Below are 26,780 nucleotides of genomic sequence, written 5' to 3' on the forward strand. Positions count from 1 at the left end.
GAAACCGGAATTAGACCAAGGAGATCCTTTTAAATATAGTCTCTACGATCTATCTTCTGTTTCTACTTTTTACAATTTCCGTGACCGGCCCCTTCCCATTTCCATTTCCATTTCCATGATATAATCACATTCATATGAAGCCGTAAACAATCGCACTGGTGTATCATAAGCATGCCAGGCCAACGCCTTCCCGCTCCCCGACTTAGAAAATACATTCAACTCCTTTAGTAGCTTCGTCCGAACATGGTCCACTTGTCGGCCTTGCCCTCACATTCGGGGTTAAGACACTTGGTCTCACCAGCGACAATACCCTCGGGCTGCTCGAAGGGAACACACAGACTCTTCATTCCCATGGTAGGAAGCTTCTCGTTGTCGGGGACATCAGGCTGGTCCTCGCGAGTGGTGAGCTCCTTGATGCGGTCCTCACACTTGGGAGCACCACAGAAGGGAATGAGAACGACGTTCTTGTCGTCCAGAGCGGGGAGAACATCCTCCCACTTGGTGATCTGGAGACGGTGCTCGCGGAAAGACTTCTCGGCCTTGTTGTACATATCACTCTGGATAGTCTCAAGGAGCTCGGGGACCTTGGTGGCGACATCGGTGATGGCAATTTCTCCCTTCTCACCAGTGTCTCGTCGGGCGGTGCTGATGACGCCCTTGGCGGCGTCCTTGGGGCCGAACTCGATACGCAGAGGAACACCCTTCAGCTCCCAGTCGTTGAACTTCCAGGCAGGAGTGTAACCCTCTCGCCAATCAGCTGTGACACGGATGCCAGCCTTCTTAAGAGTAGCTCGGATCTCGTCGACCTGATCCTCGTGCTTCTTCTTGTCCTCAGGGGTGGTCTTCTTGTTGATACCAACGGGGACAATGACGACCTGAGTCTTGGCAACGCGGGGAGGGAGGACCAAACCCTTATCGTCACCGTGGATCATGACCATGACACCAATGACACGGGTAGAAAGACCCCATGAGTTTTGCCAGACATGGATGTGAGAGCCCTGGTTCTGAGGATCCTCGACAGTGATGTCAAACATCTTACTGAAGTTCTGGCCAAGGGCGTGAGAGGTAGCACCCTGAATACCACGGCCGTTGGAAGGAATGTAACCCTCAACAGTGGTGGTGTAGTAACCACCGGCAAACTTCTCGTTCTCAGTCTTGCGACCTCGGACAACGGGGACAGCAAGAAGCTTCTCGTAGACGCCAGCGTAAAGCTCAAGAATCTCCAACACCTCAGCACCAGCAAGCTCCTCGGTCAAGTGAGCGGTGTGACCCTCCTGCCAGAGGAACTCTCGGGTTCGGAGGAAAGGGGTTGTCTGCTTGGCCTCCCATCGGACGACTGAGTTCCACTGGTTAAGGCGAAGGGGAAGGTCTCGGTGGCTGCGAATCCACTTGGAGTAGTAGGGGTACATGACGGCCTCGGAGGTAGGACGGACAGCAACAGGGACTTCGAGGTCCTTGTCACCACTAGAAAGTTATCAATTAGCCACAGCTCCAATGGTAGGACATAGATTGTATAGAATGCTTACGCCTTGGTAACCCAAGCAAGCTCGGGGGCAAAACCTTCAACGTGGTCCTTCTCCTTCTCCAGGGACTTGGAAGACAGGAACATGGGGAAGTTGGCCTCGTCAACGCCCATCTCCTCAATGTGGCCCTGGAACCACTTTCGAATCTCATTCCAGATGTGCATGGAAAGGGGACGGAGAACAAAGAAACCAGAGATCTCGGTGTAGTACTCGACCATCTCGGCCTTGAGGACAACCTCCTGGTACCATTGTGGGAAATTCTCGGTCTTAGACACAGTGATACCAATGATATCGTCTGTCTTCTTTCCACCGACGACGGGAAGGTTGGTCTGCTTAGCAGCCTTGGCAGCCTTATCAGCAGCAAGACGAGCCTGCTTCTCGGCCTTCTTCAAGGCGCTCTTGGACTGTTCGGCGGCGCCCTCCATTTTGGTGTAAGTGTCGAGCGTTGATTGGAAGTTGTGAATAGAAAAAGATAAAAGAAGACTGGAGCTTCAAGGCAACCGAACAGTGGCTTGCGCGCCTATAAAGAATTCGAGAAGCAACAGAGCGACGTGATCCTTGAGGGGGGAAGAAGGAGAAGATTCGGGGTGTGAGTCGAAGTAAACGTCGGTCGTGACTTGTGCCCCGCAGTCGAGGGAGAGTCAAGCGGGAAGGAGGGGCACGGCACCGCTAGAAATCTAGCCCAAAATTCAGGCCCAATGCCCTACCAGCCAATGGTAACTGTGACCGCTCAGCTGCAGGGAGGCCGATAACGCGACAGGGGATAGTTTTGGGGTTCTTGGGGTCCGTGCTCCTTCTGTCAAATGCCCTGACCTCCAGCTACGGGTGGGCATCCGGCCTGTAACGCACAGCGCAATTGCGACGGCACCGACCAGACGAGGAGCGGTAGCGCACCTCCCAGTCGGCGCCGGAACAACGAAAGCCTCCGACAAAAAAGTCCAGTCGAGGGGCACAATGGAGCTTTACAGCTTCTACGGTAGCCTGCTGGTAGAATTTCCTGACTCCATCTCTACGACCACGTTGACGACTCTACTTTTCCACGTCGACGTTAATAACAGCTGCAGTCATGGCTTCCATGTTTGAGCAGCCTCGAAACGGCACCCTTTTCTTGGGTGGTCAGAAGATCTCCGGATCCGATATTAGAGACCAGAACGGTATGTCTATCTTGTCCCGCCTTTTGCTACATGTTAGGGGGAAGTGGGGGAGGCATGAGCATGGTTGATGATGGCAATTCATATGAGGATTATACATGCTAACAAGTTAAAAGTTCTTGCTACACAGGCTATCGCCAATGTTGTTAAGAGTTCTTTCGGCCCTAGCGGTCTTGACAAGATGATGGTGGACGACATCGGTGTATGCAACCTAGCCTTCGTCCCGCGCTCGACCGTATCTCACATTTCACTTTAGGATGTTACTGTTACCAACGACGGTGCTACAATTCTCAGCCTCCTCGATGTCGAGCACCCCGCCGGCAAGATTCTCGTTGACCTTGCGCAACAACAAGACAAGGAGGTCGGTGACGGTACCACCTCTGTCGTTCTGATCGCTGCCGAACTTCTACGACGTGGAAACGAGCTTATGAAGAACCGGATACACCCTACTACTATCATTACCGGATACAGACTTGCCCTGCGAGAGGCTATCAAGTACTTGAACGAGAATGTTAGCATTAAGGTTGAGGACCTTGGCCGCGAATCCCTCATCAACATTGCCAAGACTTCCATGTCCAGCAAGATCATTGGAGCCGACTCAGATTTCTTTGCCGATATGGTTGTCGATGCTATGCAGGCTGTCAAGTCTACCAACAACCGAAACGAGACCAAGTACCCCGTCAAGGCTGTCAACATCCTCAAGGCTCACGGCAAGAGCACTCTCGAGTCCGTTCTCGTTAAGGGTTACGCCTTGAACTGCACCGTTGCCTCGCAGGCTATGCCCACACGAATCCAGGACGCCAAGATTGCTGTTCTGGACATGAACCTGCAGAAGGAGCGCATGAAGCTTGGTGTTCAGATTACCGTTGACGACCCTCAACAACTCGAGCAGATCCGAGCTCGTGAGGCCGGCATGATCCTTGACCGAGTTGAGATGATTCTCAAGGCTGGTGCCAACGTTATTCTTACAACAAAGGGTATCGACGACCTGGTGCTTAAGACCTTTGTTGAAAAGGGTGCTATGGGTGTTCGAAGATGTAAGAAGGAGGATCTCCGACGAATTGCACGAGCCACCGGCGCTACCATGCTGAGCACACTCTCTGATCTTAACGGTGATGAGAAGTTCGACCCCTCATACCTTGGATACGCCGAGGAGGTTGTCCAAGAGCGCATTTCTGATGATGAGTGCATCTTGGTCAAGGGTACTAAGGCCCACTCTTCCGCATCTTGCATTCTCCGTGGCCCCAACGACTACACCCTTGATGAGATGGAGCGATCCGTCCACGACTCTTTGTGCGCTGTGAAGCGAACCCTTGAGAGTGGCAGCATTGTCCCTGGTGGTGGTGCTGTTGAGACAGCTCTGCACATCTACCTCGAGGAGTTTGCCGGTACCGTTGGCTCTCGAGAGCAGCTTGCTATCGGAGAGTTCGCCCAGTCTCTGCTCGTTATTCCCAAGACTCTGGCTGTCAACGCCGCCAAGGACGCTGCAGAGCTTACCGCTCAGCTCCGATCAAGGCACGCTCTGTCACAGCGCATTCAGGAGGGTGATGGCAGTGAGGACGAGAAGACCATTGCACGAAAGAAGGGTTACAAGAACTACGGTCTGGATCTCGCCAAGGGCAAGGTTGTTGACGAGATCAAGATCGGTGTGTTGGAGCCCAGCATCAGCAAGGTCCGACAGCTGAAGAGTGCCGTTGAGGCCTGTATCAGCATCATGCGTATTGATACCCTGATCAAGTTGGATCCTGAGCAAAGGGAGGACGATGGACACGGTCACTAAGACAAAGACTAATGAGCCCGGACTGGATCAGGTATAGAATCAAAAGCTTGTTATGTCCGTTCATGATTGAATGTATTTTTGAGGATTGTGTGGTGAAGATATGAGTACAAGATATTGGGGTGCATAGAAAAGTATCACTATAGGATATCCCAGTAGATGGGTTAGGGTATACCAGTAAATACTGTAGATTATGAACATTTACATTACTCATCAATTTTGTCACTACTGTCTGTCTGTGGTCATAAAATCATGACGTGCCATTATCTCGTAGTTTGGCGATGTTGGCCGTTCATGATGGTAAATTCTGTAGCAATGGACGAGATTTCAACGGCATCGAAGGAAGACCTGCACATGATGTAAGGTTAGATATCGAGGTATTCTAGATATCCGATGTCGGATTTGGTGTTCTCATGGTTCACATAATACTGAGCTGCCTGGTTTGAACGCAATGAAATTCAATTAGTACACCGTCTCGCAAGCGAGCACGCATCTTGCACTCTCCTGCTCTACCCCTCAACCCTCTCTTTGAGCCTGTCGACTGAAACTTTTCCTAGGACGTTTTATTTTTATACAAATGGACAAAGAAGGCCACGTCTAAGAAAACAGCAAACTTGAGCCCACCCAGGGGCCTCGGTATGGGCATGCGTATGTGTTGTGGTCCTTGGTCCGCCCGCCAGTCTAATGCGCTCCCATTCTCCCTCCTCGTTTCTCCGTTATAATAGATATACTCTTACATCGTCCGCTTAACCGATGACAAGCTTGCCCTCCTCGGGGAAATCGTACTCGGGGATCTCGAGGTTGAGAGGGGCGGGTCCCTTTCTTATTCGGCCGGAGATATCGTAGTGAGAACCGTGGCAAGGGCAGAACCAACCGCCGTAGTCACCGGCCTCACCAATGGGGACACAACCCAAGTGGGTGCAGACACCTGAGGGGTTGTTAGTATATAAATTTCGAAATGCCGTTTCAATGTCGTCGATTTCACATACCCAACATGACGAGCCACTCAGGCTGTCTGGCACGGGCGCTGTCCTCCTCGGGGTCTCGGAGAGAAGAAATGTTGACCTTGTTGGCCTGGTCGATCTCGTCCTGGGTTCGGTGTCGGATGAAGACGGGCTTGCCTCGCCACTTGATGATAACCTGAAGAACCGTTCAGCAATGTCGTCCTGGTGTGCTAGATTATATCCCAACTCACGTTCTTGCCCTCGGGAATAGAGGCAAGGTCAACCTCAACCTTGGCCATGGCCAGAACGTCGGCGGAAGCAGACATGTTGACCAAGAACTCTGTCAATCTATCGTCAGTAACCATCAATTGACCAACCCCGATATCATGCCGGCAAGATGCAACACCAATTGCAACCCAATGGCAGGACATCGAGTCTTGAATCGGACTTCAACCCACCCTGAACAGTGCTCTTGGCACCAGCAGCACTGACGGCACCGAGAGCGCCAACCATGAAGTACGAGTAGAGCTTGTTCTTGCCCTCACCGCCGGTAGAGACGTACTTTCCGAAGTCGGGAATCTGGGCACCCTTGGACTGTCCTTGGAACTTGAAGGGGCTGGAGTATCCAGAGGCGGACGCGCTGTCGGGGCGAACGGCGGTGGTGCTGAGGGCGCGGACGGCGGGAGCGACGGGCTTAGCAGCCGCGCGCAGGCAGAGGCGAGAAGCGGTCGCGAGGGTCGCCATCGTGAGGAATCGTGGGGTGTGGCGTTGCGAGGTGAGGTCGTCGAAGGGAAGGTTTGAGGTCTTTTCCTTGATAGTGATCGGCTGATGATGCTTTGCCGAAAGTTTTGGCTCCAAAATGTGGCCTCAGGCTGACAATTCGACTCGAGCTCGGAAATTGAAGACTCGTCATTGGTCCGGTCACTTTCGGGTGGGGTTTCCGATCTATCCCGGGCATATGGGATCCTTTTTCGCCTTGACAGCTTCCAGGTTTATAAGTGCTGTAAATATAGTTATCAGTCATTCTGATGGAATACTATTTCAATTGTACATAACGGTACTTACAGGGTTCTTTACATATTTCTGAATCGGTATTTTACCCCATACGCAATCAATTGATGTCTCTTCAATATCCTTTACTCAAGACTTCTGACCAATCATCTTTGACCCGTTCGTCCTTTACGTCTAATGTATATATGCCCAGCATGGAGGCCAGGGTGCCATCGAATCATAGAAAAAAAGCATCATAAGAGATAAAACAGTTTAGTAACCTTGTGCGAGTTGAGGCTACCACTTAGGTTACTTTGTTTAGTTGTCTAAGCCTTGGAAGATATCTCTTCTGTTACCCGCCTAGTCTTGCTAATGCATTCTTCTCAACTCCTCAATCAAGTTGCGCATATCTTCGACACTGGGCCCGAGCCCTTCACAAACCAGCTCCTGCTTCCCTTCGTCCATATCTAGGAACCTCTCAATCATCTCTCCGTCTATAAATCGGAAAGGGCCTTCACTCTCCCTATTGTCATTGCGGAAGGAACGCCATAGCTTAAATTCGACGTTTCCTGGTACATGAATGTACTCTTCCATCCTGGACTGGAACGTCATTAGAAGGTCCTGGTATTGAGGCGCGATATCACCATAAAGATACAATGAGCCTTCAACCTGGTGGGTGTTAGTTACAATTCCCTGCATACAGAAGGAATTACTTACTGTGGCGAGGAATGCTCGCGGATGTACTATACTGTTATCCGCTGCTGGCACATTGAGCTTTCGGATACGGTTGATTTGTTCCCCGATGCCTATTTCACTGGTAATCTGCAAGCGGCTGCGGTCTTGCTCTGTCGGGGCATCCACATTTTGCTGAAGGACAATAAGATTGCCCTGGGAATCGGCCTCTAGCCACTTCTCGCCCTCGATATGACAAACCGCAGTGGTCCAGATGGATTCGTAGTGTCGTGCCCGTTCCTCCAGTTTCGCTTTGTTACCATCTTGTGCGGGAACAAATTCAACCAAAGAAAGTGACTGCATTAGATCGCCTACACCAATCATGTTGCCTGATACGTCGAGATCAATGGGGATCGCAGATGGGCGATAAGCAGCAAGCTTCTGTAGTGAACCGGAACTGCTTGTTTCCTGTATGAAATTATACACCACAACCGTCTTGGAGAGTCCGGCCACAATGTTGTCTTCGATCATTCCTAAGCAGCGGCAAGGACCTTTGAGGTTGTGAGAGACGATCTGGTAGACTTGACGGTTCGCGTCGACACCAAGAACCAGAATACGACCAAGAGTGTCGTTTGAATCTTCTACTCCACCACCATCATTGATGAAACTCGTGCCGACGATAAACCTCTCAGTTGGGTTTCCACCAACGTCAGGAAGCTCAGCTCGAATGACACACTCCACAAGTTCAAGGCTGCTTGAATTCTTCAACGGGAAGGGTGATCCAAGCTCCTTGAAGACTATTTCGTCAACGAGTCTAAATGAACTTGTAACAACTTCCTCGTTATTGACCAATTCCCTTTTGATGGCGCCCACACCAAAAGCTTTAAGTCCTGGAGAGTATGCCACCCGTCTGACAGTCTCGTTGACAGGAAGTGCCTTGACGTGAGTGAGGCGTTCCCGATCGACGTGGCAGATTCGGATGTGCTGATCTGTCGACAGAATAACGGAGTCAGGGAAAGCATGAGAGTTGAAGGGTGCAACAAATGTGGCATCATCGGCGGTTGTGGCTGAGAATATGATGCGACCCTCCGAACTATAGATAAGACTTGCATGCTCGGTAGTGACAAAAACATTTGATGTGCCATCTTCTTGAGGAAGTATGTGTAGGCGAGCCGGATTGCTACCCAAAGTCACGCTTTTACGACCAGAAACAGAGAATCCTCTGGTAGAGACGTTGAAAGTCACAACGTTGCCATCCTCCATCGCAACTAGGAGTGTTGGCCCAGACACGTCAGGGGGGTGTAGCTGAACAAGTGCGACATCTCGTGGGACGGTGGCACTGTCTTCGGTTTGCCTCATAGACTCGCCATGCAGCGGCTTTAGTGAAGCCATATCGATCAGTGATATTTGACCTGATGACCACCAACCAACTACACCAAGGTCTGGTGGATCTCGGGCGGCATGAATGCATGATATCTGATCAGGCGGCGAACCAGAGTTGCTTTGAACTTGCTGGGCATTAACAGCCAGGTTCTGTAGCAAATTCAATGAAACGAGGGAAGTTCCGTCAACTGAAAGTAGGGCCCATTTGCCATTTGCTGACGCTCTTGTGATCGTTTTGCCGCTTGGGACGTCCCACTTGCTGACTGTTGTGCCGCCTTCAGGGTCGAGCAAAACGACTGAGTTGGGTGTGATTTGAAGTAGTTGTCCATTGGGAAGATTAGACGCTAGCAACGTCTCACAATCCAAGGACATGCCTTCGAAAGAGTAAATTTCTTCGATGCCCCCTTCCGAGTCGAAGCTAAGAACTCTTGTCTCGGTGATAGACGATACAACCAATGTATCGACCGAGTCGGCGCCATAAGATCGAAGAGTGAATAGGCCTCTGGTTCCTTCTAATTCATCAAGAACACCTCTGTCTTCAAGACCAACACCACTTCGAATGCTCCGTAGAGTTCCGTCGCGGTATGCACCACAGCCTGCCACGATTCTTGACTGCCCAGAAGAGAAGACATTGCCGGCCTGGGTATCACCTTCGCGATTACCCATGTCCATGATAGAAAAGTCTAGGATTGGTGCGTTGTTTGAGAAAGACTGCATCAGCGTGGCCTCTCTTGTCTCGATATCGATTTGGTAGTGCTGAGAATCGCCGTGGTGAGAAGCAACAAAAAGGGTACCATCACCGAGGTAGACCAAGCTAGACGCCCTTGAAGTTATGAGAGGCGAACTTCCGGATGTAAACGGTTCGAGGATCATGCCTGTCACCACAACGCCAGTGGCCTCCAAGTTCGTCTGAATAGTCAACAAGTCTAGTCGTCCATAATCGTCGGCCAGCAGATAGTGAGTACCATCATATTCTGCCCAGGTTACAAATATTCTTGGATCCCTCAATGCTGAAGAGACGCTCCTGTGCGTCAGGCCATCATAATAGATCAGGAGGGTCTCTCCAACGACGAGAATACCACCTAGATGTGCCTTTACATTCTCTGTATTTCGCACATGGTAACGCTTCTCTTCATCCAAGGGGATAGGAATGAGCATTGAGGCGTATGGGTCAGTGATAACGACGTCGAACTCTCTGTCTTTATGGGGATCAAACTTGGATACTGTGTTTCCTTTGTCGTCATGCGTCAGCCTATATATGGCCAACCGAGATTCTTCTTGGTCCATTTGTGTCTTGTATAAGAAGGCAATGGTTGGGTGACCGGTTCGGCTGTGAGTGAAAGTGCTTGCTTTCATGAAAAGCTCTGTGAGTCGGACCTGTTCGAGCAATTCCAATTTATTGGTAGAGCCTTTGCGTGTAGGAAGCCTAAAGACATTCAACACTCCTTCCCAAAGATGCATTGCTAGGAATCGACCCGTCGGATCCACTACGCATTTATTCTGACTTTGCGACTGTCGCATGTACGGCTCCGATTGATCAATTATTGCTTGCTCGATGGTCTCCAACTTCTTCGTTGCGTCGTTCCATATCAAGGTGAAGTACTGAAGCCTCTCGGTACCGATGAATAATAAGTCGACCTCGGATCCTTTGGGTCGCAATCGCTGCAGCATCGATATTGTGCCGTGGATGAGCTTCGTCTGCTGGCATACCAGCCCTTCCTCCGTGAGACGCCATATCTCGAGTCGGTTCGCTTTGCTGTACGTCAATCAGCATTTGCTCAAGGCGTCCGTCAGTGCCAGAAGGACTGGCGAGCATAAGAGACGAAATAATTTGGTCGTCTTATGCGAGTTTAGGCTAGCAATCAGGCTACATTATTTCTGTAGCCTAAGTCTTCGAGGACATTTCTTCTGACACCCTGACGAGGGCGTCATCGAAGGTGTTGGGTCGGAGCACTTACGCTACAACCAAATCGTCGATATCGGCGTCAATAACATTAGCTCGAAGCGCATGGCGCACGCTTGTTGCGCGGTGGATAGGCGCAACGTACGCCATGGCTGTCAGGTGTGTGATGAAGGAGAGAGAGACAAAGGGAGGGAGAAAGGTTGACGTTTAAAGCAGGCACCTGGTGTTTGACGAGAGCATCTGTAGCCTAAGCCGTAGGGGACAATTCTTCTGACACTGCACTGGAGCTCCATGTCATGATGGCTGGGTTGGGACCCATTCCTTCCCGCTCGGCTATTGGGACCCCACTACACCCGCTACAATCCGTGCTAACTCCGGGGGCTAATGACGCATGCATAGTTACCTATCTAGAGCTTTTGTGATAGCTCCTCTTCGAGGCATGTGCGTGTCAGTGAAAGTGATTGATCTCATTGAGCCTACTATCTATGATGGAGAAAGAGAGCTTCCTCAAAATATGCGAACATGCGAAACCCCATAAGTATCACAGGCACAAAATAAAAGTGCTGGCTACCTGGTAAGGATGTACTTAAAAGCAATCGACCTGCTGTGCTTCCTTCACACTTGCCCATCCGTCAAGGTGCCAGAAGAATTGACCGCTGGAATCATAAGAAATCATAAGAGACGGAATAGTGGACCATATTATGACAGCTTAGAGTAGAGTTTAGACTACTTGATTTCAGTAGCCTAAGCCTTAGGGGACATTTCTCCTGTTGCCCACCTGCCATCCCATATCCAAGACATGGAAATGGGAAGGAACATGTAGGTGAACGAGCTCGAGAAGGTGGCAGGAGCGGGAAGAATGGGTAGAGTACCAACATTTGGAATTTCTCTTTCAGTTGGAGTTCAACACCTGGGCGTAAAGAGGTCCCAAATCATTTTCGCCATTTCTTCATTTGCTTCGATGGCAAGACATTGGACTCTTCAACATGAGTACAGCTACAACATCAACTACTAGAAGCCGGACAACCATTGATTATGATCCGGAAGAAGACTGTTTCCGCGACCATCGAGGCCCTCCATATCGATTTCAAGATCATATTCGTCGACTACGACGCACTGCGGTGCCAACCCAACCAGATTGCTTGGTTGAGCAGCCAGGTCTTATTGCAACACAGCTGCCTCGTCCTAAAATTATCTTTGAACCGAACACCAAGCACGAAGACTATCAAGTCCCAATCGATCCTCCTGTTTCAGCTTACTCTGTATTCCCGTTTCTGGGGCAAACGAAACACTTACGATTTCCCTCCGAATCACTCGATCTAGGGTATGATACTAAGGGAGAGCTTGAACAATATCTGCACGATGTACAATGCGCAAAATCATGCAACATTCTTACAACATGGCTTCCGTTGGCCAGAGTCAACATTGAGAACGATGAAGGTCTCGAATTTCCTTCTACTGTGCTACGATGGCAGGCGCTAGCCCTTCGTAAACTAGAAGCCGATGAGATGCCAGTTCTTTCAGAAAACACTACGCATGGTCAGGACTTCACCACAAAGCCTTGTACACCATCACAGCTTAGGGAGATATTCTCTTTGGGCACTGTAAGTGTCTCTAGGCGTACACAGGCTCTTGATTAACGCTCTTTCAGTATTCTCGTACATACCCGGAACCAGTATCCCCTCCAATTTCTCCTATATCTGAACCATACGAACCGTTCGTCCCTGATCCCGATGTATCGATCATAGATTTGACTTCAGAGCCAAGCAGTCCTATCAATGAGAATATAGAGAAAATGGAATTGGGTGTCGAGGATGATCGTCTCGACTCTGACCCAGCTAGCCCGTCGTGCATCTTTGGTCCTCCCCCAACGGCCAGGGCTGCTTTTCTCGGCACGAAGTCGAGCAAACTATCGGAACTCAAGTTAGACCTACCATTGCTATCATCTAGTCCTGGATCTAGCTCTAAGTCGGATCATATGATTGCAACCCTGACACCAAGTGCAATAGATCCCGAGGCTTCATTCCAAGCTACAGTTGAACAAGGGGGGTTCTTTGAAGAGGCATTTCAAACTTTCTTAGACAGCAGACATCACGAAGCGAACCAACTATTGGAACAAGAGCGACCAAACCCGGCGAATACTCTGTTACGTTTACCAATACCGGTATTGGATTTTGATATACCAGTTCCCGAATGGAGTGCCCATCTATCAAGCTCGAAAGATCACTTCAGCTGGCTCGCTCAGACACTTTCGTCTGCCTTTCATCTTCCATGCTTTGAAGGATTGAGTTCTTTGAATTCGTCACTCAAATGGACTCCGATCCCTCCTGGAAGCGGACGAGTTTCATTGACTGAAGCAGCGGTGCAGCTGAGCCCGCTCAGTAAGGAGCTACTAAGCCTACAGCCGTCCCAGTTATGCAGCCGAGATTATGTCGTTTTGCGGTCGAGACCTATGGTGCTAAAGTTTTTGCACGATGAAGATATTGAACTGGAATTGGAAAATGATTCGGCAATATCCCATTCAGTTCAGGAAGAGAGCCATACTATTTCAGCACCCGTCAACAAAGCACACGAACCGGTGAGAACACAATCTCTGGACGACTTACTTGGAGCAAAGCGCCAGTCCTTGAGAGTTCGGGCTGATTCGAAAGGAAAGAAGCGGTTGTTGATTGATGGCAGCTCAACTGGCGCAAGCAGTTTGTTATCCAACTTCATACAGCTCCGGCAACCGAAGAAGTTGAAGACCAGAGGTGACACTCCTCCACCTACTTCACAACTTACATCAAAGTCTCAGGCCACTACTACAAGCGCAAGAAGCGTCACGCGAGAAGTACAAAGAGAACCAAAGGAGGCTCCATCTCCAGTCCTTAGTATACCTACGGGGGATTATCGTTACATTGTTTCTATGGAGTTGAGCCGGAAAGTTTTATCTTTCATAGAGAAGTCCTGGCCACATGTCGAACTCGTCGATCGAGACTTCACGCAGTACAATGAGGTTTCTTGGTCTCCGGGGTCGACTCAAAGAAATAAAGTAGTTTCTCCATTGGCCTTTGAGGCCGACATATCTTTATGTCCTGCAGCCGGCCTCATCATGACCACCATACTCAGAGTTAAGCAGAAATCCCTTCCCGGATCAACCGCTCTCTCAGCTCTTCGTGAGCGAGTGAAGCTCGTGAGCCAGAAATATGAATATCTCTTCATATTGGTGTCTGAGACAAATCCTCAGGGCGAGTACGTTGGATCACCAACTGCTTCTGATCTGGCTGGTTATGCCGATTTTGTCCGCTTCACCACAGGTCTTCAAGCAGGTATCTCGACATTTCTGGTCTCTGGGGCAGAGGAGACACTTGCCAAATGGGCATTGTCTATCATGTCACAATACTCCTCAGCAGCGAACCAGTTCGGGCAATTTCTTGATTTTCGAGATGGTGAATGGAGCATGTTCTTCCGTCGTGCTGGCCTCAATATCTGCGCAGCGCAAGTCATGGCGGAACTGCTTTGGTCTGAGTATGGGCAGTTTGGACTAACAAACTTTCTGAAGATGAGGGCGAATGATAGAGTATCAAAATATGGCCAAATCTTGGGAGGCAGTAGAATCATGGGCAATGTATCTGGAATCTTGGACCAAGAGTGGTTCTAAGTAGTCAACAACTGTACTACTTATCCGTAATACATAGCATGATGTCAGATAGAAAAGACAGGGCTGTTATACAGCCACATGCTACGATGGTATATGTTACGACCTGCAGTCCCAGGGCTAACAGAAGAATTGTCGTCTAAGGCTTATGTTACCAAAATAAAGTAGCCTAAGTGCTACCCTAAACTTCCAAAAGGCGAATAAACCCTTTCGTCTCTTATGATTTTAGCGGCCAGGTCTTCTAATAGCCTGACGGGTTTAACGTTGAGAAACGCCCATTTGATACTTACGCTTGGCCAAGTACAGGGTAGCAACAAACCAAGAGCTTTACATCACTTCTCACCAAGGGATCTCAAGCAATATCACATCGCAGCACAATAGACTTATGCCCACCGAGCTTAGTGAGATGGCTTCTATTGCCCCATACCCATGCTTACCGTCTACGTTTCTACGTCTAAAATGCCATCCAAGATTCCTATACCCCTATCAGACCAGCCACTTAGCACACCTCCCACATGGGACGTGGTAGCGTTCGCAAAGGCGAAGTACCCTGTGAAGTCTTCAGACCAACATAGACGACTCGGCGTGTTGGATTTGTGAGATTGACGGAGCGGGACTGGATGCCGTAGTAATCGGAGATGGTGTGTGTAAGCCAGCGTCTAAGGAATGTTAGCAACAAAGCACATCTGAGGATATGTATACTGACTTGAACGCGGCACTCTCATCATTGCCGAAAGAGTCGAATAGCATGCCCGAGTCGACTGTTTCCTGCGACACCTCTCGATGCGCATGTTTCCATGTCGCCTTCTTCTCCTTCAACTCCCGCATCGCGCCATTCCTACCGACGAACACAATCTCCTCATCATCCGAGTCCATCTGATCAGCTGCGCTATCACTGTCATCGGAAGCCTCCTCATGGGTTGCAGTAGCAGCCCGTTGGCTGGTCAGATATTGTCGCACAGGCTCCTCCAAAGATCGCACCCAGCTGCGCACTACGGGACTACGCTTTGTGGCTTCACGCAAGTCGCGAGGTACCTCACCAGCGCCGAGGCCAGTGGCGCTACCCGACTCCAGCTGCTGCTTCTTGCGCTCAGCCTGAAGACGGGCAGTCTTATCCTCAACGCGCTGACGCACGCCTCGGTCCCAGAACTGGGCAAGCTGGTAAGGTACTCGATGGATCGTATGCGTGGGATGGACTTCATAATCAGAGGGCAGCGGAGGCTGAACGTTGGGAACATGCATCAAGCGGTCTAATTCAGTGGGACCATCGGTCAGTATAAGAATACGCGAGATGCAGCTCAACATGCAGCTTGCATCTTTATCAGTGATAACGGCATACCATTCTCCCAGCGACGACGCTGGCGACTGCCCTCTTTGCCCTTTAGGACCAGCTCGCGCTTTCGCTGACTGTCCCTCCTGGAAGGAGGACGTCTCGGGGTCGATGTGGGAACTTCGCGTTCGTCAAAGTTGACATTTCGCTCGGGAGACTTGGGTTGAGCCTTGACAGTTTCATCGATGGGAATAGCGAGAGGGGTGGCTGTGCCACGGGCGACAGGAGAGACAGCGAGCGACTGAAGAGCCGAGATAGTCCACGCATCGATGTCGATACCGTTATTCTTGACTGGCGTAGGAGGCGACTGAACCGGGATGGTAGTCAATTGAGGATTTGTTGCTGTAGGAGGAGTAGTTGTGGTTGGTTGCTGCTCGGGTGGCGGGACGGAACTGTAGATAGCCATGATGATAAGTGTCGCGGGGAGCGAACGTCGGCGATAGGAGCGATAAGGAAACGGTTCGAAGTATGAAGGCTTTGAGAGTATCAGAACTCTCAATCGATCTCAATGGCAATCCAGGCAGGATAGGAATATGATCTTTAGGAATATAGGGCCTTGGGATAAAGAAAGAAGGAGAAATGGCTCCGACGAGAAGGATGGGATGGGACGGTTTATCGATCGCCGCCACTAGATTGGATGCCCTCGAGCCCAGGGGCCCCTCCCCCCTCTATCTCATGGCAATCGAGACGTTCATGACACCCGGTGATTCATCCAACATGATTAAACGAGAGTAGCCAATCAGAAGCCGACCGCATCCCACAGGGGGCAAGCTCAGGACTAGGACTCCCGCATTTGCAGGCGATGCGAGTCACCCGTCTTCCGCGGAGGATGTGGGGGTCTACCAAGTTAGGGTCAGAATAGGGCCTAGGTAGGCCTGTGATGAGCTGCGACGAGATGATGATGCTGATGATGATGAGACTTGGGTCAGATTGGTATCGCATTGTGGTAAATTGAGAATTTTTGAAATAAGGGGTCGTTGGAAATATCCATGGCCTGGTGAGCTGGTCAGGAAAGCTCAAACCCCTGATCGCATTATCTCGACAAGGAATGCAATATCGGCAACAAACATGCTGTAGAACCTTGTGCTGACCTCGAGTCATCAAGGCCCCCACACATGCCTAGGAACAGAATGAGTCAATCCCCGGACAGCTCGGGAGAAGAGAGTAGACGAGAATGTACATATAAAATTCTAAAAAGGTACGATATGCAATCCTAGGTAATACTAAAACACCAATAAAACACTCCAAATGATCATGTTATATATCACATGCTCGCTGTTGACCCTGAACTCGTCTTGTTGTCTAAGAAAGGTAAGGCAAGACAAAGAATTTCATGACTGTTCGGTGGCGTCGTATGTTCTATGAGGGTTGCCAATGCCACCAGGCTTCAGTAGCGGCTGGTTTTCCCTCTGAATGGCACGCTCCTCGCGCTCCTGGATATCGTCTAGGTCCTCCTCCGTCTCCGCGTATCGCTCAGGATGACCGGTAAAGGGTCCTGGAAGACCACGCTCCCAGCCTTCTGAGTAGGTTCGGCTGCCTGGCGGTGGCCTTCGGGGGGCGTTCGAATATTCCACAGGCGAGTGGGGTGCGCTGTCGGGGTGAGCGTTGTCATGTCCACCACGCTGTCGCGCCGTGTATTCGTAGTAGACACCCATGAAGAGGACCGATCCCTGCATAGATGCAGTGATCAAGTAGATGAACCAGGTGCTCCAGCCCTCCCATCCAAGTCGGGCGAACAAGCTGCCTGCAAACAAGAAACCGCCTGGAGTCTGAATGCACATCATGGGGATACTCAAACTTCCAACATGTTTCAAGTGGTAAGTCATCCAGATCTGCGGTACGTATTGTATAGCAGCCAAAACTGTAGCCATGATGCCCAGGAAGTTCGCCCAGAAGACAAGATGGTCAGGTAGTGCAATAAAGAACACTCCTGTCAGAATAATCACAATGAGGCCATGCAGGACACAGAGAAGTCCCACCATGACGGCAGTCTGCCATCTGGGAGCTTCACCGCGAAGTTCGTCTGTGGGAACATTGGCTTCTCTATATCGAAAGAAGATGAGGAAAAGAACGAGACTGTTGACTGGTCAGTTGATGATGAAAACGAAGTTTGAAGATGAGGCTTACATGAGGCTGAAGCAAAGCCATTGGGCGCCGAGCTGAGCGACACCAAGCAGACCGGCTGCGCATTCGAATTTGCCGAGCTCTTTGCAACATCCTATGGCGGCACGAGACGGTGGGACAGTAAGGATGTTTGCGAAACCAGCGGTAGCAGAAGTAACACCCAAAAGTACAAAATAAGGCGAAATGCCTTCGGAGGTGCCCCGAGAAATAATGCGATAGTGTTGAGGAAGATAGGATACAAGAATGCCGAGCAAGAGGACGCTACGATATCAAGATTAGTATCAATAATCACCGGCTAAATTCCAAGAGGGTCGCGCAATCATACATTGATACGACGAGTTCAAGATACGAGGGCGTCTTGAGGCGATCGCATTGATCGTTATTTGCGGCAAAGACGTCCATGGTTGATATTGGACGAAGTGCACAAAGGCAGCTTCAGAAGGTGGATGGATGGGCGGTGGTCGTCGCGAAGGAGCTCACGAGAAATGATCACGGGGAATCACGAGATCAGATGAAGGAACGCCAGGGTCCGGTCCGTCCAGTCCAGTCCAGTCCCTTAAGGAGCTTTGCCCAAGGCTTGCTTCGATTTGAGCACGGGCTGGTGCTGGTGCTGGTGTGGAGAGAGAACGTTGCGCGCCCTGCGTTGCTGGGGAGTGACGTATGGTGTTATTTTAGTCGGTGTCTTATGGCTCTGTCACTTCTGGATGGTGACAAAAAGAAGGAGGTTAGTCCTTAGTTGACAGCCTAAGCCTTTCTTCTGTCAGCTTTGACTTGATGCGTGGGTTATTTTGTGACCCACTCGACGAGGCTGTTTCGCGGGGAGGGGCAGCGTTTCCCACCACGTTAGGTAGCTGTATCGGTATCGGTATCGACTGCGAAGCGGAGTTAGACGACGGATACGAGGTCGTTGATATGGATGCCCTTTCTGGCGAACTGGGCTACGAGATCATGATTGGTGAGACAGGACAAGTGCAAAAGTTTCAAGACACGGGATATCTTGGTATGTGTTAGGAATGTGGATGCGGATGCGGATGCGGATGTTGCTGGATTGAGATGGAAGAAGAAGTTGGAAAAGAAGGAAGAGACAATGGAAGGGAAGTCGGAGAATTATTTCTAATAAGGGAAGGATAATCAAATGATGGGGCCATGATAGACGACATGTCAAGTCAGTAACTTACCTGTCTTAGTACTAACCGACTGTACCTTCCTTCCTCTGTACCTACGAAAAGCGGGTGGCTCGAAACAGTAACCTTCAAGCGCTGTCCTGAATCGTTCCTGTAGGGGCGCAGATGCGATGTAGGATGGATACCTGGATGGACAATACCCTTCCATCAATCGCCAAAGGATGAGTGACAAACACCTCTTTTGATTCACGTGTTTCTGCGGCAGTACCTGAAAGCTTAAATAGATGAACTCCGGGGTAAAAAGCAAACTCTCAGAATATGGCTTCTCTGTCAACAAGGAGCCCGCCAAGACGGAAAACGGCGATCGTGAGCTGCCCCCCTTTGGTATCATCAACCCACTGGACCCTGCAGAAAGAATACTTGGTCGGACCTGGGAGGCCGCTGAGGAGTCGTCCTTTTGTCTGCCGGGTCTTGGCGCCAACGCATATGACGTTTCTATGAGGATAGACGGTGACATCCAGTTGGCGAGCAAAGTTCCAGCTTGCCCATCACAAGTTTGACGATGGCCTCACTCTGTAAGATCAGCATAGAAAGAGTTACATGGGATTGTAGGATTTGTCGTTTCAAGATTCAGCTGAAAGATTGGCTTGGGATCGTGATAAGCGTGTAAGTGATATGATATGCAGAGATTAAGGTGGAGGATCCACTCAAATTCAATCCATTTTCTGAATGTACCTACCTACCTTTACGCTCATCACCATCTCGCAACTTTCAATCTCAACTTATAATACAACATGGATGAACCCAGTCTTGCAATTCGACCAGCTGTTTCACAACAAGAGTCACAGAAGGACGATCTACAAGAGTCGCAGAAGGAAGATCTACAGGAGCAGGAGCAACAGCAACCGAAAGCACCATCATTAAACCTCCTCGCTGAAAATGCAATTCTTCGACCTCAAAATGACATAGACAGCGAGCAATCTCAGTCTGCTGCAAGTAGCAAACAGGATTATTACACATCCGTCCAATGGACTGCTGACGGGACATCACTTCTTGTTTCTTCCGCCCTCAACTCAATATCCACCTTTGTCCTCCCTGAAGATCTTCTCGATCCATCAGCCTCACGTCCGCGACAGTTGTCGTCTCAATCCTCAATAACCCTGCCCGAACCATCCCAAACAGTCACCGCAGCACCATTTTACTCTCTAGCTGAGCCAAGCACTCAAACTGTGCTTGTCGGATGTCGCGATCACCCTATTCAATTGTATCATCTTTTCCCACCCGAATATGATGGCTTCGCGTCGCGCTCTGCCCCGCTTGCTTCATATAAGTTGATACGTCGTGAGACGGAGGAGTATATCACGCCATCATCCCTTCTGTGGGAAGGCGACGGGTCGCATTTTCTTGTTGGATCGACAAATCGTCTTGATCACTTTGATATGACACGTCCAGGTTCAGATGGACCAGTGACCACCATACCCACCATCCCTTCCAAACGACATATCTCAAAGGGCAGTGGTGTGGGTATGAAGGGCACTGTCGCTGCACTATCATCTTCGCCTGTGGATGGTAACGGAAACTCTGTTGTTGCAGCAGGGACATGGACGCGGTGGATGGGATTGTATGATGTGCATCGATCAGACAAGGCTGTTGCTAACTGGCCTCTGCCGCGCCCAGAAGATATAGCAGGAGACATTGGAGGCCAGGGTATCATTCAAGTCCGTTGGAGCCCATGTGGCCGTTACCTCATCATCAGCGAACGTCATGCCTCTGGTATGATCGTGTATGACATCCGTGGCACAAGCGAACTTCTCTGCACTCTTCGAGGACGAAGCGCACCTACGCAACAAAAGATGACACTAGACGTGTTCGGCGGTGATCCCTATGCCGAGTTCCCATCCTTTGAAGTCTGGGCCGGCAATCACGACGGTGGTGTTGCAGTATGGGAAGGCGTTGGCAGCCAATTCGGCGTTGTAGACCCTTCGTGGAGTTGGAAGCCTCATAATCCACCAGTCGGAAGTACAGCCTTGCACTCTAGTGGTTCTGTCGTAGCGACATGCTCGGGAGGATGGGGCTTTGGAGACGCGGATGAAGGTCAGACGGTGTTTGACGAATCCAGTGTCAAGATTTGGTCAATAGGAGGTTAATTGGACCTCGTTAAGGTAGGCTGAATGATGAAAAACAAGTAGCGAAAATGAGGTAATTACATGGATGTACAACCCAGAAAGATGTGTGAAGTGTTGTTGAGCCTCAAAGATGTATCCGCTTACACGGACACATTCTACCTGCCATCTAAAGCCTTTAATCACATAGATATGCAAAGCAATACAAGTTCCAGTCGATGCCGCTTGGTGTCTTTTGTATCGTAATTATCTACTTGTAAACCCAATATCTCATGACCGTGTGGTCATCATATCTCATGATTAACCCAAGCACAAGCCCATCTAATCACCAGACTTGAACCGTTCATTACAGTCCACCTTTATGATGAAAGCAGCCCCCGGATATCAACTCCCTATGCTAATCCATAAACGCCATAATAATTTCCAAGCAGAACTTTGCTTGTAACCACCACCACCCCGCCTATGTATGTACTGTCTCCTTTTTTCTTTCGTGATATTATATGCAATTAAAACCATCCGGGACCACGGTTCTGCTGCCACAATGGTCCTCCTCCGTCGCGGCGAGGGTTGTATGGCGGTTGAAGAGGACTGCTCATATGGCCTGACGTAGTGATAGCTTGTCCCGGCCGTGGTTCTTCTTCACTAATACGTCCCAAGCCGGTATTGTAACTGTGTAGTGTGTTGAAATCGTCGTCTCTCGTCAACGGCACCTCGTCGTGTTCCATCTGTGCACCTCCACCAACAGCCGATGCCGAGTACCCGTACTGAGATTGGGGATCCCAAGGCTCCGCGTAAGGTCCATCGTGCTCAACAATTGGATTCATGCTCCGCTGGTCAGTAACGGGGACCGGTGGGGGCGGGGCCATCTTATCGGCTTCCCGCATAGGGGGCACAGGAGCGAAACTATGATTGTTCTCTAACGGGGGACTAGGAATATTTTATGTTAGCTGGTTGCTGGAGAGAAAAAAAACTTTGAAAGAGGTCACTGATGGGGACACTTACCCAATACGCTGCACTTGCGGTTTCACGCCTGGCCCCTGGCGTGTATTTCCCTTCTTGCGCTTCCAGAGCCAAACTCCAAGAACCACGAGGGCTGCGAGCGCTGCTACACCACTAATAATTCCGCCGACGATAGCGCCTGTGTTCTGGGAGCCATTGTCATCACCGTCAGTGTCGGGAGCTGAAGCGTCAGAATCGGTAGCCGAAGGGTCTGCAGTCTCAGAAGTTCCACTGGCTGTGTCGGTTTCGGTTTCGCTCTCCGATGCCGTTGAGCTTTCTGTCTCTGTTGATGAAGTTTCTGACTGTGTTGTTGATTCTGTTGAGGATGATTCTGTTGTTTCTGTCGATGATGTGCCTGTGGATTCCGTGGTCGCGCTTCCTGTTGTTGTCGCTTCCGTGGCAGAGGAATCGGTCTCGGATGTTCTTCTCCTTGTTCCTAGTGTCGTTGGGTCGGATAGTGAGGTTACTGGTGCAGTAAGGGGAACGCTCAAGCTAGTAAGTTGAATAGCGCTCTTCCCCGATGCAGAAGCCACCACATTGGTCGCCAAATTTGTCGCTGAACCACATCCATATTGGAAGAAACCCCCTTCAAAGCTATTCTTGTAGCACAAATCGTTCCCTCGACACGAGAAAACATATGGATTCACTTCGGTTTGTGGTCCACTGCCTGCATCCACACAATCTGTAAACACTCCCTGGGTGCAAGATCCGCCATCAGGACAGCACCCCACAGCTCCATGATCGACATCAACCACACAATGTGAACCAGCAGAACAAGTCGCTGGTAGTCCTGGGTCACCTCCTATGTAACCACAGACTGTGTTGAATTGTCGTCTTTGCAGAAATGAGTCATCTGGCGCAGCTGTCGCAGCGAGAGGATATGATGCCGCGTTGATTTCATGGAATGCGACCGTCTTTGTCGGTTGCGGTAGTGTAAGGCCTGAAGCGAAATTGAGAAAGCTGGAGACGAGCAGAAGTGGCGGTAATCGCGCCATCGAATGGGCCGGGGTCATGATTTGCAGTATTCGTGATCCCGATCTCAATTAAACATTGTTTGGTCGATCGATAATTTGGAGTGTACTTGGTACTCTGGTCTGTTGTGTATGAGATGAGATCGCTGGGTGAGTTTCGTTGAAGTCGTCGTTGGATCTTGAAACTGAAGTAATTAAGAAGAAAGAAACAAGAAGAGGACACCACCCTTTGACAGAAGAATAGTATGCGCACGGGCAATAAGAAAGAACGCAACAACAAAAGCTGCGATGAGTAACCAATGATACAACAAAGGGGGAGAAAGAAGTCAAAGGAGTAGGAGGAAGCCAAAAGCCCTTAAACCAGGGAAGGGGGGTGGTCCAGTCGTCCTTCCTTCCTGTCCGGCCCTGAATGTAACACGAGCAAAGACGATTTTTACGAACGAGCCAAGTCTGTGCTGTGCCTCTTGGCCCAAGACTCTCTCGTCTCTCTTTCCAAGTGGAGATGAATTAGTTGGTCGTGCAGTAGCAGCTTCGTTCACTTTTGTTAAGGTAGGTCGGGAGTGAGAAGAGACTAGGAAGGGACCCTAAACGCTCGACCTTTAGTTTCGAGACGGTTTTGCTGCTTATAGGCGAACCTAGGGGAATTAGTCCCTGTACCCTGCCACTCTATTTCTCTCCAACGCGGCCAGACTTTCGCCTTCTGGATGAGATAAGAGTCCAGGATCTTGGTATATAGCCCGTAAAGCAAGCCGTAGATGATCGATCCAGCGAACCAGGGATAAGCAAGACCTTTAAAGTGCTGGCAGCCGGAGGCGTTTAAGCGGCATCCGGACTGCGACGGTATCTCCTGGGGCGACGTCTGAGCCAATCAGAGATCAGAAAATGTCCGATGGAGTGGCTGGGGGTGGCTGGGGCGTTACTCGTTAAATCAAGGAAAGTTTCCTGGGAAGAAACAAGTTGACGAAGCCGTTTGGAATTACGTGTAAAGGTAAAATTGATGATGAAGGAGAAAAAAAAAGAGAAGAAGAGATTCTTTCTTGAGAGTGACTTAGCCAAAGTAAACATGAATGAAGCGGCGACAGGGCAACCGGAAACGGTTTCTTTGATGTTTGGAATGTTTAGAAGGGCTCTAGTCTCGTTTTAGTGGCCAATCTCGCGTTTGGGATCTGGACGGGGACCTGGGAGCCTCCTACGACACTTTGTTAGGTGACGTCTAAACTGCCACGTTGGCATGCACAAGACAGGCCTAAAGGTAAGCCTGCCAGGCTGAATTGTCTCATCTCTTACACCCTCTTTTTCAATGGTCGATCTTTGTGCATCATTAGTGGCTTGTTTGCGTCTCTTTTACACATCGCCAAGCTCTTATGGAACCGCATTCACCGATTTTGAAGGCGTTAATCATGAATCAATTGATGTTCAACTTACTCTTTTATCTATGTGAAACCTAATTTATTCTGTTACAGTTTATCGAGCCGCCTGACATTCAACGCCTCAGCTGACGCCAGGACCGTTTTGCAGTTGTGGCGGTGTTTCACCATCGATGCTTCTAAATCGGGATCCGTAGTGACAGTCAGGCCCAGCCGAGGATCCTTCACCGCAGATCCATACGACTTTCTGCATCACTTCGATCCCGTATATGCGCAGACGTTACCATGATCCGCATTGGCGCAATTACGGAGATTGGAAAAGTATAGAATATCAATTATTCCTCCACTCTATCATATTGCATGCCAATATCCTATAATACGAATTCTAGACGATATGCCAAGCCGTGTTTCTGTCAATATCCGTCATCCCAGCCTGTACTATCAAACTCCACTCCGATTACATCTCAACAAGCGATCCAATGAATGCGCCTCCGCTTACTTACACCATCTGTCTGCTGCTGTTTGACCGCTCATCAATAGACAAGTCCTCAAGTTCACGAATACCAGCCTTGCGGGCCTTCTTAGCTTGCTTCTTCTGCTCTTTCAGCGCCTTCTTTTCCTTGCGGGACAGCTTAGGAAATTCGCTCTCTGGCCCGCGGAGAATAAAACCAGGATGCATGATGTTCAGCAGTATAAGAGCGAGCAAGATTGGCGCAGCATCTAGACCGAGTGGATACTCTTCGTGAATGAGAAGAGTGTTATGCGCGTTAACACCAGGGCCAAATTCAACAAGGCGATAAACGATTCGTGTCTATAACGTGTCAGCTTGTTAATTCGCGACTGAATATGAGATACTTACCACAATCAAAGTGAGAACGACAACCATGGTCCAGATAAGCCATTTCATGCGCCCCATGCTTCGACCCTCAAGTTGTCGGAGCTTAAAGTAGAAGAAGACCGTGATACCGCTGAAGACGAGCACAACGACAAGCTGAAGGGCAACACCAGCCATATAGATCTTCATGCCAATGTCGACGATATTGCTGTCGGCGTCTGTGTTGGATAGCAAAACACCTCCTGAGCCCTGTACAAGGAAGAGAATGACATCTAGCCAAACAAAAAGGAGTGTCATGCGAATGGCTTTGATACCCAAGAGCTTTTGACCAGGCATACGGAAGTATATCATGCGCGCAACTGCCATGTATACAAAAGCATTGATCCCTGAGCCTGTTAGCGATGACCTATTTGTGTTTCTGGAGTACTTACAAAGAGGAGAAAGTAGAAAGAGGATTTGACCCAAAGTGAGATATGTAATGTTCTGCTGATCTCGGCTTCCAAGGGTCTTGAATGCGAATGCTATCGTTTCCCACGCTGCACCCATGATAGCCACCCAGCAGAATCTCTGCGACTTGTTAGACTCAAGGCCCTGTCAAGAGACATTTTTCGACTCACCTTTCTAAAGAGAATCGCTTGGATCAGATGGGTCATTGTAGTAAGACCAAAGAGCACACAAAAAGCAAGATTGGCGCCGAAGCTGGGATCGAAGAAGTAGTTGGCATTGCATGCATCAACTGGAACACGGCCATATTTCCCAGGAACTGCAGTTGTGCAAGTTGCGAATGCCGAAGTAGTTGTTGTGGTAGCTTCCATAAGAGTCGTGGTAGACATGGTGTAAGTCGTGTAACTCGAATCTAGTTGGTATAATATTATGGTGGTTCTGATAGTAACAGTGGTAGTTGAGCTGATGAGCTTGTCTGATAAACTCCATTTAGAGCATTCCCACCCCTTCCTCTTATACTCGACGATATGTTCCTCCGTCTTCAATTCTGCATACTTTCGGCCTCATAGTCCTTTGAGGCTCCCTTCAGATTCAGCTCTAAATCTAATTTCGGGTCATCCTACAGGGGCTCTCTGGACGGGAACTCGCTGGCTCGCCAATGCTTACGACTCTTTTGAGTCTTCATGTGGCTGTGAACCTCGACATAAAAATCAACTGCCCCGACATTTTGGAACACCAGATCTTGAAATTGACGACAGAACCAGTCAGAGTCTCCAAAAATGAAAAAGAGTTCCACTCTGCCTTGCATTGCCGGCATCACAGCTGTGGCTTTGGCCAGCCTCAAATCCTTCCATATTCCAGCTTATTCTTGAAGGATGTCGCTCATTGGCTGGATCGTCTATTTTCAAGATTGAAGTGGGGGATCTTGAGTGATGGTTTGCTTCGAGAAGGTTACTGCTGACTCTTGAATCTATCCGTGGACACGCAACTTCATTTTTTATTGTCGTTATTGGCTGGCTCGTCTGTTTTCATCAGTTGGCATCGACAACATCCGCGTCTTTACGGAGAGCTGTCTATGTAGTGTCGGATGAGGAAGACTCGCCAGAAGATTGATTGTGTTGATCGGAAAAGGTGGAAGTCAGACCCTTCTTGTTAAATATATGCTGGGAAAAGAGGTTTCGTGCTTTTCAAAGCACTGTCGCGAGAAGTGGTTGATTCACCCTCTGCAGTTTAACCAGGAGCACTAGTGACTGTTACTTCTATCCGCCTGAGTTAAGCAGAGTTTTAGCTAGTAAAGAACTCTCTGCTTCAGCTCCGGCTGACTCTGTAGGCTTAAAGTCTTGTTTAAAGTCTTGTTCTGTTACTTGTTTGAGGCTAAGTCTGGTGAACTTCTTTGGAATTTCGCGTTTAAGTTCTTTGTACTTTCTCTTGTAGCCCTTATATCTAAGGTCTGGATTAAGTTGGTTAACTCTTTTCCCCTGAT

The 26,780-nt window shown here is 49.6% G+C and overlaps 10 protein-coding genes across 10 annotated transcripts; 3 read left to right on the top strand and 7 right to left on the bottom strand.

Moving 5' to 3' along the window:
* Positions 1-224: 224 nt before the first annotated feature.
* On the bottom strand, positions 225-1,948 carry FIESC28_06306 (uncharacterized protein; the record flags this gene model as incomplete). Its single annotated transcript, XM_031160450.1, has 2 exons — positions 225-1,464; positions 1,527-1,948. 2 exons carry the CDS (start codon positions 1,946-1,948, stop codon positions 225-227), a joined length of 1,662 nt encoding a protein of 553 aa, XP_031015496.1.
* A 641-nt stretch (positions 1,949-2,589) lies between these two features.
* Positions 2,590-4,454, top strand: FIESC28_06307 (uncharacterized protein; the record flags this gene model as incomplete). The annotated part of the gene is made up of 3 exons (XM_031160451.1): positions 2,590-2,677; positions 2,791-2,876; positions 2,931-4,454. 3 exons carry the CDS (start codon positions 2,590-2,592, stop codon positions 4,452-4,454), a joined length of 1,698 nt encoding a protein of 565 aa, XP_031015497.1.
* Positions 4,455-5,197: 743 nt separating this feature from the next.
* On the bottom strand, positions 5,198-6,139 carry FIESC28_06308 (uncharacterized protein; the record flags this gene model as incomplete). The annotated part of the gene is made up of 4 exons (XM_031160452.1): positions 5,198-5,379; positions 5,441-5,591; positions 5,647-5,735; positions 5,854-6,139. 4 exons carry the CDS (start codon positions 6,137-6,139, stop codon positions 5,198-5,200), a joined length of 708 nt encoding a protein of 235 aa, XP_031015498.1.
* A 615-nt stretch (positions 6,140-6,754) lies between these two features.
* FIESC28_06309 (uncharacterized protein) lies at positions 6,755-10,493 on the bottom strand (the record flags this gene model as incomplete). The annotated part of the gene is made up of 3 exons (XM_031160453.1): positions 6,755-7,054; positions 7,103-10,196; positions 10,399-10,493. 3 exons carry the CDS (start codon positions 10,491-10,493, stop codon positions 6,755-6,757), a joined length of 3,489 nt encoding a protein of 1,162 aa, XP_031015499.1.
* An 836-nt stretch (positions 10,494-11,329) lies between these two features.
* On the top strand, positions 11,330-13,983 carry FIESC28_06310 (uncharacterized protein; the record flags this gene model as incomplete). Its single annotated transcript, XM_031160454.1, has 2 exons — positions 11,330-11,947; positions 11,995-13,983. 2 exons carry the CDS (start codon positions 11,330-11,332, stop codon positions 13,981-13,983), a joined length of 2,607 nt encoding a protein of 868 aa, XP_031015500.1.
* A 496-nt stretch (positions 13,984-14,479) lies between these two features.
* FIESC28_06311 (uncharacterized protein) lies at positions 14,480-15,716 on the bottom strand (the record flags this gene model as incomplete). Its single annotated transcript, XM_031160455.1, has 3 exons — positions 14,480-14,639; positions 14,687-15,230; positions 15,320-15,716. 3 exons carry the CDS (start codon positions 15,714-15,716, stop codon positions 14,480-14,482), a joined length of 1,101 nt encoding a protein of 366 aa, XP_031015501.1.
* A 925-nt stretch (positions 15,717-16,641) lies between these two features.
* FIESC28_06312 (uncharacterized protein) lies at positions 16,642-17,836 on the bottom strand (the record flags this gene model as incomplete). The annotated part of the gene is made up of 3 exons (XM_031160456.1): positions 16,642-17,386; positions 17,438-17,695; positions 17,760-17,836. The coding sequence occupies 3 exons, from the start codon at positions 17,834-17,836 to the stop codon at positions 16,642-16,644; spliced, it is 1,080 nt and encodes a 359-aa protein (XP_031015502.1).
* Positions 17,837-19,352: 1,516 nt separating this feature from the next.
* Positions 19,353-20,705, top strand: FIESC28_06313 (uncharacterized protein; the record flags this gene model as incomplete). Its single annotated transcript, XM_031160457.1, has 1 exon — positions 19,353-20,705. The coding sequence occupies one exon, from the start codon at positions 19,353-19,355 to the stop codon at positions 20,703-20,705; it is 1,353 nt and encodes a 450-aa protein (XP_031015503.1).
* Positions 20,706-21,187: 482 nt separating this feature from the next.
* FIESC28_06314 (uncharacterized protein) lies at positions 21,188-22,693 on the bottom strand (the record flags this gene model as incomplete). The annotated part of the gene is made up of 2 exons (XM_031160458.1): positions 21,188-21,608; positions 21,684-22,693. 2 exons carry the CDS (start codon positions 22,691-22,693, stop codon positions 21,188-21,190), a joined length of 1,431 nt encoding a protein of 476 aa, XP_031015504.1.
* A 1,824-nt stretch (positions 22,694-24,517) lies between these two features.
* On the bottom strand, positions 24,518-25,686 carry FIESC28_06315 (uncharacterized protein; the record flags this gene model as incomplete). Its single annotated transcript, XM_031160459.1, has 4 exons — positions 24,518-24,829; positions 24,878-25,239; positions 25,285-25,420; positions 25,471-25,686. The coding sequence occupies 4 exons, from the start codon at positions 25,684-25,686 to the stop codon at positions 24,518-24,520; spliced, it is 1,026 nt and encodes a 341-aa protein (XP_031015505.1).
* Between the last annotated feature and the right edge of the window lie 1,094 nt (positions 25,687-26,780).

The sequence above is a fragment of the Fusarium coffeatum genome (assembly GCF_003316985.1).
Source record: "Fusarium coffeatum strain FIESC_28 chromosome Unknown BRIP53273_contig_136, whole genome shotgun sequence".
NCBI classification, from domain to species: domain Eukaryota; kingdom Fungi; phylum Ascomycota; class Sordariomycetes; order Hypocreales; family Nectriaceae; genus Fusarium; species Fusarium coffeatum.